The sequence below is a fragment of the Natator depressus genome, chromosome 10 (genome assembly GCF_965152275.1).
Source record: "Natator depressus isolate rNatDep1 chromosome 10, rNatDep2.hap1, whole genome shotgun sequence".
NCBI classification, from domain to species: Eukaryota; Metazoa; Chordata; order Testudines; family Cheloniidae; genus Natator; species Natator depressus.
The window spans coordinates 39765558-39781707 of NC_134243.1; the positions used below are offsets into that span (position 1 = coordinate 39765558).

At 43.1% G+C, this 16150-nt stretch overlaps 1 protein-coding gene across 1 annotated transcript in view; it reads right to left on the reverse strand.

Annotated features, from left to right (window-relative positions):
- TBC1D21 (TBC1 domain family member 21) overlaps window positions 1–11250 on the reverse strand; it is a 38241-nt gene extending 26991 nt beyond the window's left edge. Inside the window, exons 1-3 of the mRNA XM_074964885.1 lie at window positions 11187–11250; window positions 8196–8200; window positions 1677–1775 (exon numbers count right to left, since the gene is read on the reverse strand). Of these exons, the coding sequence (XP_074820986.1) occupies window positions 1677–1775; window positions 8196–8200; window positions 11187–11250 (168 nt within the window). The remainder of the gene's footprint in view (window positions 1–1676; window positions 1776–8195; window positions 8201–11186) is intronic.
- Window positions 11251–16150: the final 4900 nt, after the last annotated feature.

Genomic DNA, 16150 nt, shown 5'->3' on the forward strand with positions numbered 1-16150 from the left:
TTGCAACACTGGCTTCAAAAATGCCAGGTGAACACCTGTTTTCACTTTCAGGTGACATTGTAAATAAGAAGCAGGCAGCAGTATCTCGCGTAAATGTAAGCAAACTTGTTTGTCTTAGTGACTGGCTGAAAAAGAAGTAGGACTGAGTAGGACTAGGCTCTGAAGTTTTATATTGTTTTGTTTTTGAGTGCAGTTATGTAACAAAAAATCTACATTTGTAAGTTACACTTTCATGATAAAGAGATCGCACTACAGTACTTGTGTGAGGTGAATTTAAAAATACTATTTCTTTTGTTTATCATGTTTACAGTGCAAATATTTGTAATAAAAATAATAATATAAAGTGAGGAGTGTGCACTTTGTATTCTGTGTTGTAATAGAAATCAATATATTTGAAAATGTAGAAAAACATCCAAAATATTTAATAAATTTCAATTGGTATTCTATTTTTTTAACAGTGGAATTAATTGTGATTAATTTTTTTTAATCACAATTAAGTTTTTTGAGTTAATTGCGTGAGTTAACTGTGATTAATTGACAGACTTTAGCCATAACCTTCTCTGGGCACAGCATAGCCAGAAGCTCAGAGCACTGCAATGATGATTTTTGAGTCCCAAAGTGAGATCTTGCAGCACAGGCACAAGGAGAACAAAATACAAAATATGCAGACATCAGATTTTGTGCAAGTTGACTGAGGTCAGTGGAGTCGTGCAAGGGAGGATAGTGTCTGCAGGAGCCAGCACAAGAGCTAACTACCTGCATTTAAGGCTGAGCACTAAGATTTCTCACTACTGGCAAAGCCAAAAGGGAACTAGGACATTGTCACAGTTCTCTGAAAAGGTGCCAGGTTGTCTGGAGTCAGCTCAGATTTCCATGACTGCTTTCATGAAAATTAAAAGCTATTTTTAGTGGTTTAAAAAGAAAACCAGGTTATTTTGTAATAAAATATGCTCTCTCTCACTGGGCAAAAGTGAGTCATTTGTAAACAAACTCCAAAATGCAAAAGCCAATAAGCATAATGGCTGTATTGGAGTGGGCCAGGAATTCCTGTGCTTTACTGGGAAATTAATATTTTTCACAGTGGTTTTTTTGTCCAGTGATGCACAAACTTGAAAGGATCAATGCATTTCTTTTAAAAAATGCTTGGCTTCCAAATCGTCATAGCAACCTCAGCATGTGGTACCTCTAAGGTCTGATGGCCAGTGGAGGTCACCAACCCTTCAGGTGGATTAGCTGTCCTGAAATGAGCCTTAGTCCCTTTATGGAGTTTGGCATTGCTGAAATAACACCAGATCCTTCCTTGTGAAGGAGAAGGTTCATGCCTCCCCCTGGAGGATGCTCCTTGCCTAGGGAGAAGCATGGCTGGCAAAGAGCCAGTGTAGCTGCTCCTACATGATCCTTCCTGCACCAGCTGCAGAGGCTGTGGCCTGGGGAAAAGGAAGGGGCATTGCATTAGCAGCCGACTTCTCTCTCTTACACTGGTGGAAGGGTCCAGCCTGGCACCAGTATGGCCTCCGGACTGTGGGAGGATACAGGAATTTTGACCCCACCTTTGTGCCCAGCCTGAGTGTTTCTTTGCTGCAGCCGGAGACCCTGCCTCAGGTCTGGGGCACACAAGGCCCACCATGCATAGTCTTCCCTGCTGACTGTCGCATTTCAGAGCAGACCCTGCTCACCCTGTCCAGGATGTTGGATGAAATAAAATCCCGAGATTTCACCAGGTGGCCACTCTCATCAAAATACCCTTCCCACTCAACCTTGTCGATAGGCACCTTCTTCATCCCCTGGAGACAGAAAGAGAGCTCAGAATTAACTCAAATCAAGAATTAGGGTCTCATTTGGCCTTAAAAATCTCTGAAAGCCAGGGAGATATCGACTCCAGGTCCCTCCTGCTGTGGATGTTAAAAACTCAGGGAAAATTTCAGAATTGGTGCCCAGCATCCTGGTCAAATTCCCCCTTAGGCGATTTCACTGTGCTTACCTCATTCCCTGTGAACTTCAGCTAGAAAGTTATTATCCTTCATGTCCTGGCCTAAATTGTTACGTACTGTTGCTCTGTGCTGTTAAACAGCTGCTATGTTTCACCCCAGATGTGGCTGCACTTTAGTAGCAGGTAAAGTGACTGTAAAGCTCATCTCATCAAGAATTTATAAAGTCTTCTGACTGCCTTCAGGATGAGAGTCTGTTACAGCCCCCAGCTACATAGCCTTAGCTCCAGCTGTAGCCATTTATGCTTTTAGTTCTGGAGGTCCCTGGTTCAATCCCCAGTGTGTTAGCCTTAAACTCATGTTTTGAGATCAAGAGGTAAGGGGTTCCATATAGAATGTATTTTCATCACTAATATTCTCTATCTCAATTCTTCCATGGTCCCCCTTATAATAGCTTTGTGATCTCTATTTTCAAGACAGGAAACTGACGCATAGAGAGTCCAAATGTCTTGATGATACAGGAAGTCGAGAGCAAAGCAAGCAGTTGTTTGTCTTAGGGTGAGACAAACATTGCTCTGGAGGAAGCCCCTTGCCTTTATATGTCTTTATTAAACTACGCCTTTATTAGAGGCACTGTAACGATGCTGGTTCTGGAGGGAGCTAACTGAGAGTGCCAGTTCAGGAGAAATTACTTCAAGCAGGGCAGTTACAGCCCAAGGCTGGGGTTTTTCCACCTCTAAGGCAAACCAAACCAGCCAAACAGAGCAGACTTTGGTCTCACCCCACTGGCTAACCACAAGTCACACAAGCAATTCCCTTAGACGCTCCAGTTTCCCAGTATCTCCACCAGTGCCACTCGTTATGGGGATGAATGGTTATGAAAACCAATACCCCAGTAAAAGAAAAAAGGTTCTCTCGATCCCAAAGGACCAAGCCCCAGACCCAGGTCAATACACAAATCAGATCTTACCCACAAATCACGCTGTTGCCAATCCTTTAGAATCGAAAATCTCAAGATTTATTCATAAAAAGGAAGCAGATATAGATGAGAGCTAGAATTGGTTAAGTGGAATCAATTACATACAGTAATGGCAAAGTTCTTGGTTCAGGCTTCTAGCAGTGATGGAATAAACTGCAGGTTCAAATCAAGTCTCTGGAGTACATCCACAACTGGGATGGATCTTTCAGTCCTTGGTTCAAAGCTTCAGTGTAGCAAAGTTAGTCCAGAGGTATGAAGCAGGATTGAAGACAACATGGAGATGAGGCATCAGCCTTTTACAGTCTTTTCCAGGTGTAAGAACCCTCTTTTTTCTTACTATACAAAATTACAGCAAAATGGAGTTTGGAGTCACATGGGCAAGTCCCTGCATACTTTGCTGAGTCACAAGGTGTATCTGCCTTCTCTCAATGGGTCAGTTGTATAGCTGATGGTCCTTAATGGGCCATCAAGCAGGCTAGGCAGAGCTGACACCCACTTGTCTGAAGCATAGCACAAGTTTGAAATACAGACAGTATAGAGCCAATACTTATATCTTTAAATACAAAAATGATACATGCATACAGATAGCATAATCATAACCAGCAAACCACAACCTTGTCTTGGACACCTTATTTGACCCCCTTTATACAAGATTTGGTGCCACCACAGGGCCTTGGTTGCAACAATGTTCTATACGGTCCCAGTTCAGGTCAATAACGCCACACCCCCAACACAAAACTGATGCAGGAAGGATGATACAAACATCACTGACTGCATCCCAAGAGCTCCCCATCCTTAGTTCTGTCTTACTACAGCTAGTATTGGGTTAGAAGCCATACCAGTGTATAACAGAAATGGTTTATCAGAGTAATGTTCAATAACATGATTGAATCTCTTTACGAACTCAAGGCAAAACTTGGTTAGAACACTCGTGGATTGGATCTGCTCTTGCAGCATGGTTCCTGTATGTCTCATGTGATCTTGCCAAGAGCTAAAGAACATAGTTACTTAATCCATACAAACTCTAGCAAATATTTGGAACCCAATTAACATCAGGTCAATGTAGCTATTAATGTTGTCCATAGTACAGGAATCTTGGCATTTAGCCGTGAAAGCAATATGGTAGTGTGCCTCAGTTTCCCTTTTCCATACAGCACATCAGGTCTGGAATGTCTTTTCCCCTGTGAAAAGTTCCAATACTGTTTACAGGCATTAACTGTGATACATCAGTATAACAAGGCCTTTTAACATAAAGTGTGTTCTCATGTAGTCCTTCTTCAAGGGATTTTCGAAAAGATTCGGCACATTGTACATTTTTACAGTTTTTGGTAATAGCAACACATTAGTTACAAAAATTACCATAAGCAATAACAGCAAATTCATTGTTAGTGTCCATCTGCAGTCATGTTTGTCATGCCACACCTTTGGCTCAATACCATTTGGCATTTTAGGGTTAATCTGTGGCTTCCCTTTGCAAAATTAAGTTCTCTTTTTCCTCCTTGTCCTGAAGGATCAAACCCTGATCTCTCTTGCTTAATGGAATTCACTGGCTAATTGGGTGTGCGCTCTTTGCTAACAACAATTAGCAAGTCTTTCCTCACCCAGTCAGTCAGCTAATTTACATTACCACAGGCAGGAGCCAGTTCACCAGTTTTCAGATTCTTAACTGCTACCAATTCCAAGGCTGGCCTCTGTCTTAAAGAGATACCATTTATTTTCACTAACAAGCTGGACTTAAAGTTCTGTTGTCCTTACCTTACCAACCTCTGCTTCCAATGGAATTAGATGTTAAGATCACGGAGAGACTACAAATCATATCCAAAGTGTCTAGAGATGAGAGTATACCTGCCATCCCCTGCAGTCTCGAGAGATTAACTACACAGCTGCTCTGCTCTGCAGACTCAGCTACCCAGTCTTCCCTCTGAACCTGAGACACAGACTGTTCACTCACAGAATCTACATGGAAACATTCCTCTCTCAACAACCTTGTCTTCCCAACAAGCTGGCCAAACACAGCCACTTGGTCATAGGGCTGTTTACATTCCTTAACAGCTTTTACTCCATCTGAGACCTTCTCAAAGCTATCCACACAGGATCTTTCAAAAGGAAAGTCAGTGGATCCATTCACAATAGAAAATTTCTGGCTGTTAGGAACTGAAACTTCCTTGATTAAATCACTTTCACCCTCCAGCTACAGCAAACTGCTTGCAAAGACTACCATGGGGATTCCTTTCCCAGGAACTTCTTTAAGCAACAGTTCACTCCTCACAGAAATTTTGCCTTTACCCTCTTCACCTAGGGCTTGCTCTAAAGCAGTGTTTCCCAAACTTACAGCAGTTGCGTACCCCTTTTGAGACATTTGTCTCACTGGTGTACCCCTTCTCTGGTGAAGATAATTGGGGGGGAGACACATTTTTATAACACACTTCAAATTCGTTTCATTCTGGATTAAATATTTATTAGAAATAAATACAAAATTATATTACATACAGTTGAAACAAAAATTAATAGTTACATATAGAAATAGTACTAGACATAATTAAAATAATAGAAGCGAATCAACAGTCTGGCAGAACAGCGTATATATCTGTATATGGTGAATTCGTATCATTCTGAAATTAAAATATGCTGGTTTGGTTACGTTAGTGAAGAAAGCACTAGTTTTAATACTTACTATTTCGGTATTGAAAACTTTTCAATACAAACCAAACTATTCAGTGGAAGGGATGGAACTGCTTTTGACCAGATACTATCGTGGGGATATCTGGCTCAATGTTTGTGATCTTAAGACGAAGATGGGGCTCCATGTCAATAAGACAGTTTCATTTTTTTGTTTTGATGCCAACCAGCGCAGAGAATCCGATCTCGCACAAATACGAGGTGGGAAAAGGCAGAAGATACTTGACAGCTTTGTCCAATAGAGCTGGATAGTCAGAGCTAACCCCCAACCAAAATGACGTCAGTGTATTTTGCTCAAATTTTGTCTTCAGGAAGCTATCTGAAGTCAGCTCCAAGAGCTGTTCTTCTTCTGAAGCAGAGAGGTTATCTGGCAATGTTTGAACATTGATGATAAAAGGGTTCCTTATCCATTCAAAGGTGCTGTCCAGTTCAGGGAAATACTTACGAAGATCTTTCTGCAAGCTTTCTAAATGCTGCTTCATGGTTTGCAACACATCACTGTCAAGTTCGTTAGTCGAGTTTATTACTAAGTCATGAAGAGATGGAAAGGAATCCAGTGCACGACGACTAAGACATTTATGCCACAGTTTCAATTTTGCGACCATGACGCTCACTTTGTCTTGAACATGGAATATAGATATGAGTTTCCCTTGCAAGGATAGATTGAGGTTGTTTAAATGAGCAAAGATATCTGCAATATATGCTAGTTTGCATAGCCATTTCCAGTCGTGTGTACAGTCTCTCAGGTTAAAGGTTTCATCTAAAAAACTTGCAGTTCTTCTCGCAGCTCAAACAGGCAATTCAGAACTTTTCCACGCAAAAGCCAACGCACTTCAGTGTGAAATAGGAGTTGTGTGTAATCACTGCCCATCTCATCACAAAGCTGAGAAAACAGCCGGGCATTCAGAGGGTGGCCTTTCACAAAATTGATTATTTTCACAGCTTCATCCAGTACTTGCTTTAGATCTACCTGCATATTCTGGGTGATGAGTGCTTCCCTGTGAATGCAACAATGAGTCGATTTTGCTTCTGGCGCAACAGCTTGAATACGTGCAACAACTCCTTTCTTTGAACCAATCATGGCTCTGGTGCCATCCATGCTTATTCCAACACTACTCCAATTCAAGTCACTGTTTTTGAAAAGTCATCAATAACTTTAAAAATAGCTTCTCCAGTTGTATGTGTTGGTATAGGTTGGCAGAACAAAATATCATCATGGACTTCATTATTCAGCTCATATCTGACAAACAACAAAAGATTAGCTAAATTCACAACATCAGTGGATTCATCCGCTTGCAGTGCATAGTAGCAACTCTTTTGTACTCTTGACAATAATTGTTGCTTTATGTTTTCAGCCATATCTGTGATTCTACGATGAACTGTGTTATTTGAGAGGGGGACATGATCTATAGCTTTGCTAGCCTTGTCGCCAATCATCGCTTGCACCATTACTTTGGCTGCAGGTTTTACTAATGTCTCGCCAATCACTTCAGCAACTCCGGACTTTGCAATTAAGTACGCCACACTTCATGAAGCTTCCACAGCTTTCATATTTTCACCTCCCGTCACATTACGAATTGTTTTCTGGGACTTTTGGAGAACTTTGCGCCTATTTTCAAAGAATGCTACAGGTTTTCCCTTGTATTCTTTATGTTTGCTATCAAAATGGCCTTTTAGGTTGGGTGGTTTCATACTTTCATTTGTGAGAGTCTTGTAACAAATCACACATAGTGGAACAGGCTCCACCTCATTGCCAGTCCACGAAAATCCCAGTTTAAAATATTATTCAACATATTTGCATGCTTTTTTCATTTTCTTTGCGGCTGATATGTTAAATAAACTTACAGATGGTTCACACGGTTCACTAATTTTGTCATCACAATTGTCTGATGTAGCCATATCACTGCATTTTTTGGCATAATTATCACTAACATTCATAGTTTCTTCATAATTTTCTTTTGTATGTTCAAACTTCCTGTTTTCAGCCAGCGATCCATTGTAAATGGGTTTAACAAAAACAAAAAGAGAGATAGGTTGTATATTTATACACACCAAGTATGTACTTGCTATGATCTTTAGAGTACTTATTCACTTTTATCCATCAGTATGACTTCTGTGCATGCCACAAAGGCAAGTGTATTGCCCCAGCTGCGGTAACACGCGTGCGTGGTTTGCGTCAGCTCCGCTGTGCTTCTGACCCTCTTCTTTCTTCGGCACAGCTCTTGGGCGGTATGACTTCTGCTTTTCTTTTCTTCGCTGCTTGGGGTGGCAAAAAAGCTGGAGCCAGCCCTGGCTGCCAGCCAGTGTGAACGGGACCCCCAGCTGGCAGCAGGCTGAGCGGGGCCGGTGGCCGGGACCCCGGCTGGCAGGAGCCAGCTGACGGAACCCCAGATCGACAGTGGGCTGAGTCACTCAGCCTGCCGCAGGTCTGGGGTTCTGTCCGCCGGCCCCACTCAGCCCGCTGCTGGCCGGGGGTCCCATTATGAGAAAGTAAAATAAAAAATTCTGCCCCGTACCCCTTGAAACCCTTTCACGTACCACCAGGAGTATGCGTACCACATTTTGGGAAACACTGCTCTAAAGGAACACTTTCCTGAGCAACCACAGACTCTTTCTGGGTCTCACTCACATTCATGATCACCTTTGGCCCATCAGGCAGATTCCAACAGAATCCCCTTTCAGGCAAACCCATAGATTCACTAGATAAAAGATTAGAAACATTCTCCTTCCCTTTGCCACATACAAGTTCAGGAATCTTTTCCTTCTTGCTACAAGTTTCCACACCATCAGTAGGTACACAATTAAATCACCTTTCTGCTCTCCTTGTGCCCTGGCTAGGGTATCATCCTGATTAGACAGAGTTGCTACACCCTTTCCCAGCTACATATTAGCAACAGGCAAAATACAAGCACCAGAATTGGTCTCTGGGATTTTGCTACAACACTAACTGGATGCAACCTAGTTACAGCGCCATTCTCCCTAGCAGACACAGACTTAGGACCATTCCCTTCCTGGGCTTTAGTTGAAATCAGAACCAACTCTGAGACAACTACACTATTTTCAACTATCATAGGCTGAAAGGCACCTTCTGTCTGCTCCACAGACAAAGAAGAGCTGGAGACACATTCTCCTTTACCAGATGCACAGCTTGGGATCTCATTTCCCTTGTCCCAGCACAGAGTGCTGTTCACAGACAACTGCTTGGAGACCAGAGTAGCTCCCTCCATAGGCAACTCAATACCCCTGACAGACACAGGCACATTTCCTTCACTGTCACAATTCTCCACACAGGTAACAGGTAAGGTATAGGGACACTCATCTTCCACTATCCTTGCCTTCCCAAACTGCTGACTAGACAAAGCCCTCAGCTCACAAGGCTGCCTAGGCTCATCCAAACTTTCCTTACCAGGCACATTGCCACTCCCCACAGATAAATGGCTGCTCTTCTCATTAAACTGAGCTTAGGGTGACCAGATGTCCTGATTTTAGAGGGACAGTCCCGATTTTTGGGTCTTTTTCTTATATAGGCTCCTATTACCCCCCCACCCCCTGTCCCAATTTCTCACACTTGCTGTCTGGTCACCCTAACTAAGCTACTTCCAGCAAATCACAGTTACCTTTTCCAGGTTCACTTTTATAAGCTGTACTAGCCAACAATCCATCACCCATCAAAAATCTACCCTTTCCTTTCTCAGTTAGGGCTTTAACCTCACCATCCACTTTAATCTGCTCCTGAGCAACATTGTCCTGACCAATGAGTTCTTTCGGTGCTTGATCTAATTCCAGATTCACTTCTGAGTCATTAGACAGACATTCAGAAACTTCATTCATAGACAGACAGCTTTTTTGCACAGACAAACAGCTATTTCCCACCAGGTTAGAATCCCCCTCTCCCTGGCCATAGTAAAACTGCTTAAACACAGAAAACTGCTCAGAGTAATACAACATATCAACATAGTTAGTTATAAACTGGACTTTCAAGAGGATACAGTTTCTGCTGGTCTTCCATTGCTTTTTTGACTTGGAGCTGGAGTCTAGCCGTTTCCTGTTGCATCTGGTGAGCTTTCTTCTTTCTTTCATCAGCTTCTTTTTCTAATTCAGCATTCCTTGCTTTGGCTTCTTTCTCTTTCTCAGCAGCTTCTCTTTCTAACTGGGCCAAGGCTTGCTTGTCTTTCATTTGAATTTCTGCCAGTTTTTGTTCATATTCAAATTGCAGGCTGTCTCTCAGGGCTTGCAGTTTCATTGCTTCTGCCATTGCTTTCTGGCTCTTGGTCACTGATCTTTAACCAACAAAACTCTCAATTCCAAAATGCAAATTTGGATAGCATGGGGTTCAGACTCAAAGGCTAATTGACCTGGTTCTGTGGATCCTAGCATGACTACCCCACTGTAACGATGCTGGTTCTGGCGGAAGCCAACGGAGAGTGCCAATTCAGGACAAATTGCTTCAAGCAGGGCAGTTACAGCCCAAGGCTGGGGTTTTTCCACCTCTAAGGCAAATCAAACCAGCCAAACAGAGCAGACTTTGGTCTCACCCCACTGGCTAACCACAAGTCACACAAGCAATTCCCTTAGACACTCCAGTTTCCCCAGTATCTCCACCAGTGCCACTCATTATGGGGATGAATGGTTATGAAAACCAATACCCCAGTAAAAGAAAAAAGGTTCTCTCGATCCCAAAGGACCAAGCCCCAGACCCAGGTCAATATACAAATCAGATCTTACCCACAAATCACACTATTGCCAATCCTTTAGAATCGAAAATCTCAAGGTTCATTCATAAAAGGAAGAAGATATAGATGAGAGCTAGAATTGGTTAAATGGAATCAATTACATACAGTAATGGCAAAGTTCTTGGTTCAGGCTTCTAGCAGTGATGGAATAAACTGCAGGTTCAAATCAAGTCTCTGGAGTACATCCACAACTGGGATGGATCTTTCAGTCCTTGGTTCAAAGCTTCAGTGTAGCAAAGTTAGTCCAGAGGTATGAAGCAGGATTGAAGACAAGATGGAGATCAGGCATCAGCCTTTTATAGTCTTTTCCAGTTGTAAGAACACCTCTTTGTGCTTACTATGCAAAATTACAGCAAAATGGAGTTTGGAGTCACATGGGCAAGTCCCTGCATACTTTGCTGAGTCACAAGGTGTATCTGCCTTCTCTCAGTGGGTCAGTTGTATAGCTGATGGTCCTTAATGGGCCATCAAGCAGGCTAGGCAGAGCTGACACCCACTTGTCTGGGGTGTCCCCCAGAAGCATAGCACAAGTTTGAAATACAGACAGTATAGAGCCAATACTTATATCTTTAAATACAAAAATCATACATGCATACAGATAGCATAATCATAACCAGCAAACCATAACCTTGTCTTGGACACCTTATTTGACCCCCTTTATACAAGATTTGGTGCCACCACAGGGCCTTGGTTGCAACAATGTTCTATACGGTCCCAGTTCAGGTCAATAGCATCACAGGCACCGTGCCTGGTTTTCTGGGGCTTGCTCCAACTGCCACTGAGGTCAAAGGGAATCTTTCCATTGATCTTTTGGGCTGTGGATTTATGGACTGGGATGGAAGTCCACTTGAATAGGGAAGAATTCACTTACCAGCAGGGATGAGAGAGATTTGATTACTGAGACGCTCACATGTGGGGAGATGGTTTCCATAGCCCTTTCCACCTGCCCTTGGCAATTCCCACCAGAGCCCGCAAGACAGATGGGCATATGAAACCAAACCAAACAAGTTGGGGGTTTCGTAGCACGTTTTTTTTTAAAGTGTGTGGTTTTTTAAAAAAGGTTATCCTGTCTCTGCCCACTCCAAGAGTCCTGTAGAGGTGGTGCTTCCTGTCTCAGGAACAGAAACAGACTGAGCTGGTTGCTGATAGTTACCATGATGTCATAGGAATATTAGGTCACTCATCACAAAGGGTTTGTGAGTATGGATCCCTACAATGGACATTCTATAACAGCTTGTCAAGGCTGATTCCCCACTCTGGCACTTCAAGTGCAGAAGGTGGGGGCCCACAAGGATTTTAAAAATTAATACTGGGCACTCCAGGCTTGTATTAAACTCCCAAGGTTACAGCTTCTCTCTGACCTTGGATGGGTAGATGCTGCCACCACCCAAGTGCAGAAAACCCCTTTGAAACTAGAAAGGCGCACTTGGGAATTCCTTCCTGTGGGGTACCCTCAAGCCCTTTCACCCCATCTCTGGGGAAGAGCTGAGAAAGAAAAACAAAGGAAATCAGCTGTTGCCACCAGCTAATTAAACAACATATGCACAAACCTCTTAGGACAACAAAAATCCAATACTGTTCTTAGGTTCTTAGGTCCATCAACGGCTATTAGCCAGGATGGGCAGGAATGGTGTTCCTAGTCTCTGTTTGCCAGAAGCTGGGAATCAGCGACAGGGGATGGATCACTTGATGATTACCTGTTCTGTTCATTCCCTCTGGGGCACCTGGCACTGGCCACTGTCGGAAGACAGAATACTGGGCTAGATGGACCTTTGATTTGACCTAGTAGGGCCATTCTTATGTTCTTAAAAAGGTAAATTTTATTAAAAACAAACAGAAAGGAAATACATCTGGAACTTAGGCTTTTGCTAGATTTAAAAAACCCACTTACAAAATTAAAACATCGAGAATAACCTTCTTGAGGTCCAGCTTAAAGGATACAAGCAAAACAAAAAGCATTTGGGGTTAGCACAGAGGAGTCCACAAGCCAATAAGAAATACAGAAATAACCATAATCACATCTTCCTAGACATTTCCTAATTTACTTACATTGCTGGGGTTTCAGATAAGCAATCTTTAGGTATGATCTAATGGTTTTTCATACCTGGCTCACAGCATAACTGTTCCCTGTTCCCCTCTTTCCTCAAGAACTACAACACACAGATAAAGGGAAGTTTTTTCCCAATTTTAAAAAGTTCTAGCCCTCCCATTGGCTCTTTTGGTCAGGTGCCCACTCCCTTCCTTTTACCTGTGGGCTTGTTAACTCTTTACAGGGAAAGCAAGTAGAGAACAGCTATTAACAGGGATTTTATAGCTAACTGGCTGGGTGGGTGTCCATAAAACGGAGCTACCCCCTCCTTTCATGTATCACAGAGCTCATCTCTAGACACTGGCTCAAATCTTACCCCAGCCAAGGATTTAGTGGTGACTAACTTTATCACCCTCTATTGGGTTGCTGATGACCTGTTCACAATGGATCGGGTCAGTCTTGGGCCATATTCCATCTCTAATGTGATTATGAGGCTGTGTGAACTGCAGCAGAATTGTTCTTCTTGAATTTACTGCACAGTTGGGTTCCAGGCTCTCAGTTAAAAAAATAAACCTGAATCAACCTTAAATTTAGAAAGAAAAAAATTGAGTCTCTCCACACTTACGGTTACAAAACTAACTTACCAAAGGTGAAAGGAACAGAAACCCTTGCAGTGATGTTTTCCTGAGTCTGCAGAAAGCCTGAACCTGATCTCAAAGGTGCAAACTGCCCTATCATTGGGGTATTAACAGACTGCTGGGGATATTTTAGAGGGCAAAGCTCGACTGCGGATCATCTGGGCAGGATCACAGTTGTTACAGGAGGTAGGCCTTTTCCCGTGAATATTTTATGAGGGTGGTAAGTATCATTACCCTCCTTTGACAGATGGGAAAATGGAGGCACAGAAAGATGAGGTGAGGCAGGAGTCACTGGCTGAAGCTCTCTGGCCTGTGTCACCTGTGGGTCAGATTAGAGGAGCATAATAGTTCCTTCTGGCCTTTGAATCTAAGGTATGGGTACACTGCACGCTTCTTTTGGTGGCATGTAGAGTACCGACCCAGCTAGTAATACCTAGCATGGGTATCAATAGCCATGTAAATGGTGAGTCATGACTTAGGCAAGCCAAGTAAAGACACTCCTGAAGCCTGGGGATATGTATCCTGCATGGATCTCTACTTTCCCAAGCCATGTCTCCCTGTCTACATACTATTTTTAGTGACCAGGGAGCTTTGTGAATAGGGGCCGCTAACAGGGAGTTTCAAGAGGGAGTTTGGAAGGGGGCAAGGTACACTTGCCATTCTTTAAAACCTTTACACTAAACTATAATCAAAACTTCTTGATTTAAACAAAAACCCTGTCATTAACCTAGGTAACTGTAGGAGAAAATGCAGGCAGAAGCCCAGCAGCAGAGTGGGGGCTGTCCTGTTTATTGCACTCAGTGTAGCATGTATGATTACCTGCCCTGTGGGAGGGTGGCATATGTGTGCATTCGGTGCAAGGAGCTCCTGGTCCTCAGAGACCGTGTACAGGCTTTGGAGGCCAGGGTGGCGGAACTGGAGGAGCTAAGGGAGGCAGAGAGGTATGTTGATGAGGCTTTCCGGGGCACTGTAGATTTGTCCCACCACTGCACTGTTAAGGAGGATTAAAGGCCCAGAGAAGGAGAGCAGTCAATGGAAGAGAGGGAAACCTTGTGATAGTTGGGATCCTTCTTCCAGATGATGTAGGGGTATCCTCTCGCACTGAGGTTACCTCTCCGGGGGAGGGAACTCCAGTCATTAGGAAAAGGCAGGTGTTAGTAATGAGAGATTCAATCATTAGAAACATAGATAGCTGGGTTTGTGATGACTGGGAGAACCGTTTGGTGACTTCGCTGCCTGGTGCAAAGGTTGTGGATCTCTCGAGGCATCTAGATAGACTTATGTGTAGTGCTGGGGAGGAGCCGGTGGTCATGGTACATGTAGGTACCAATGACGTAGGGAAGGGTAGGAGAGACATCCTGGAGGCCCATTTTAGGCTGCTAGGAAAGAGACTGAAATCTAGGACCTCTGTGGTGGCATTCTCAGAAATGCTGCCAGTTCCATGCGCAGGGCCAGGTCGTCAGGCAGAGCTTCAGAGTCTCACTGCATGGATGAGACGATGGTGTAGAGAGATGGTGTTTAGATTTATTAGGAACTGGGGAAACTTTTGGGATGGGGGGAAGTTCGGCTAGCTGTTCTGCTAAACAACCAATGGGGCCCCTGGACAATTGAGATACAAAAGGAGCACTTAAAGACGATAGTCATTGCAGAGTAACTAAATGAATTCCTCGCTTCAGTCTTCATGGCTGAGGATGTTAGGGAGATTCCCAAACCTGAGCTGTCTTTTGTAGGTGACAAATCTGAGGAATTGTCACAGATTGAAGTTACACTAAAGTAGGTTTTGGAATAAACTGAGAAAATTAACAGTAACAAGTCACCGGGACCAGATGGCATTCACCCAAGAGTTCTGAAAGAACTCAAATGTGAAATTGCAGAACTATTAACTATGGTTTGTAACCTGTCCTTTAAATCAGCTACTGTACCCAATGACTGGAAGATAGCTAATGTAACGCCAATATTTAAGAAGGGCTCCAGAGGTGATCCTGGCAATTACAGTAAGTCTAACGTCAGTACCGGGCAAATTAGTTGAAACAATAATAAAGAATAAAATTGTCAGACACATAGAAGAACATAAATTGTTGTGCAAAAGTCAACGTGGTTTCTGTAAAGGGAGATCATGTCTTACTAATCTATTAGAGTTCTTTGAGGGGGTCAACAAACATGTGGACAAGGGGGATCCAGTGGACATAGAGTACTTAGATTTCCAGAAAGCCTTTGACAAGGTTCCTCACCAAAGGCTCTTACGTAAATTAAGTTGTCAGGGATAAGAGGGAAGATCCTTTCATGGATTGAGAACTGGTTAAAAGACAGAGAACAAAGGGTAGGAATAAATGATAAATTTTCAGAATGGAGAGGGGTAACTAGTGATTTTCCCCTAGGGTCAGTCCTAGGACAAATCCTATTCAACCTATTCATAAATGATCTGGAGAAAGGGGTAAACAGAGAGGTGACAAAGTTTGCAGATGATACTAAACTGCTCAAGATAGTTAAGACCAAAGCAGACTGTGAAGAACTTCAAAAAGATCTCACAAAACTAAGTGATTGGGCAACAAAATGGCAAATGAAATTTAATGTGGATAAATGTAAAGTAATGCACATTGGAAAAAATAACCCCAACTATACATACAATATGATGGGGGCTAATTTAGCTACAACTAATCATAGAATATCAGGGTTGGAAGGGACCTCAGGAGGTCATGTAGTCCAACCCCCTGCTCAAAGCAGGACCAATCCCCAATTAAATCATCCTAGCCGGGGCTTTGTCAAGCCTGACCTTAAAAACTTCTAAGGAAGGAGATTCCACCACCTCCCTAGGTAACCCATTCCAGTGTTTCACCACCCTCCTAGTGAAAAAGTTTTTCCTAATATCCAACCTAAACCTCCCCCACTGCAACTTGAGACCATTACTCCTTGTTCTGTCATCAGCTACCACTGAGAACAGTCTAGATCCATCCTCTTGGGAACCCCCTTTCAGGTAGTTGAAAACAGCTATCAAATCCCCCATCATTCTTCTCTTTTGCAGACTAAACAATCCTAGTTCCCTCAGCCTCTCCTCAGAAGTCATGTGTTCCAGTCCCCTAATCATTTTTATTGCCCTCTGCTGAACTCTTTCCAATTTTTCCACATCCTTCTTGTAGCGTGGGGCCCAAAACTGGACACAGTAC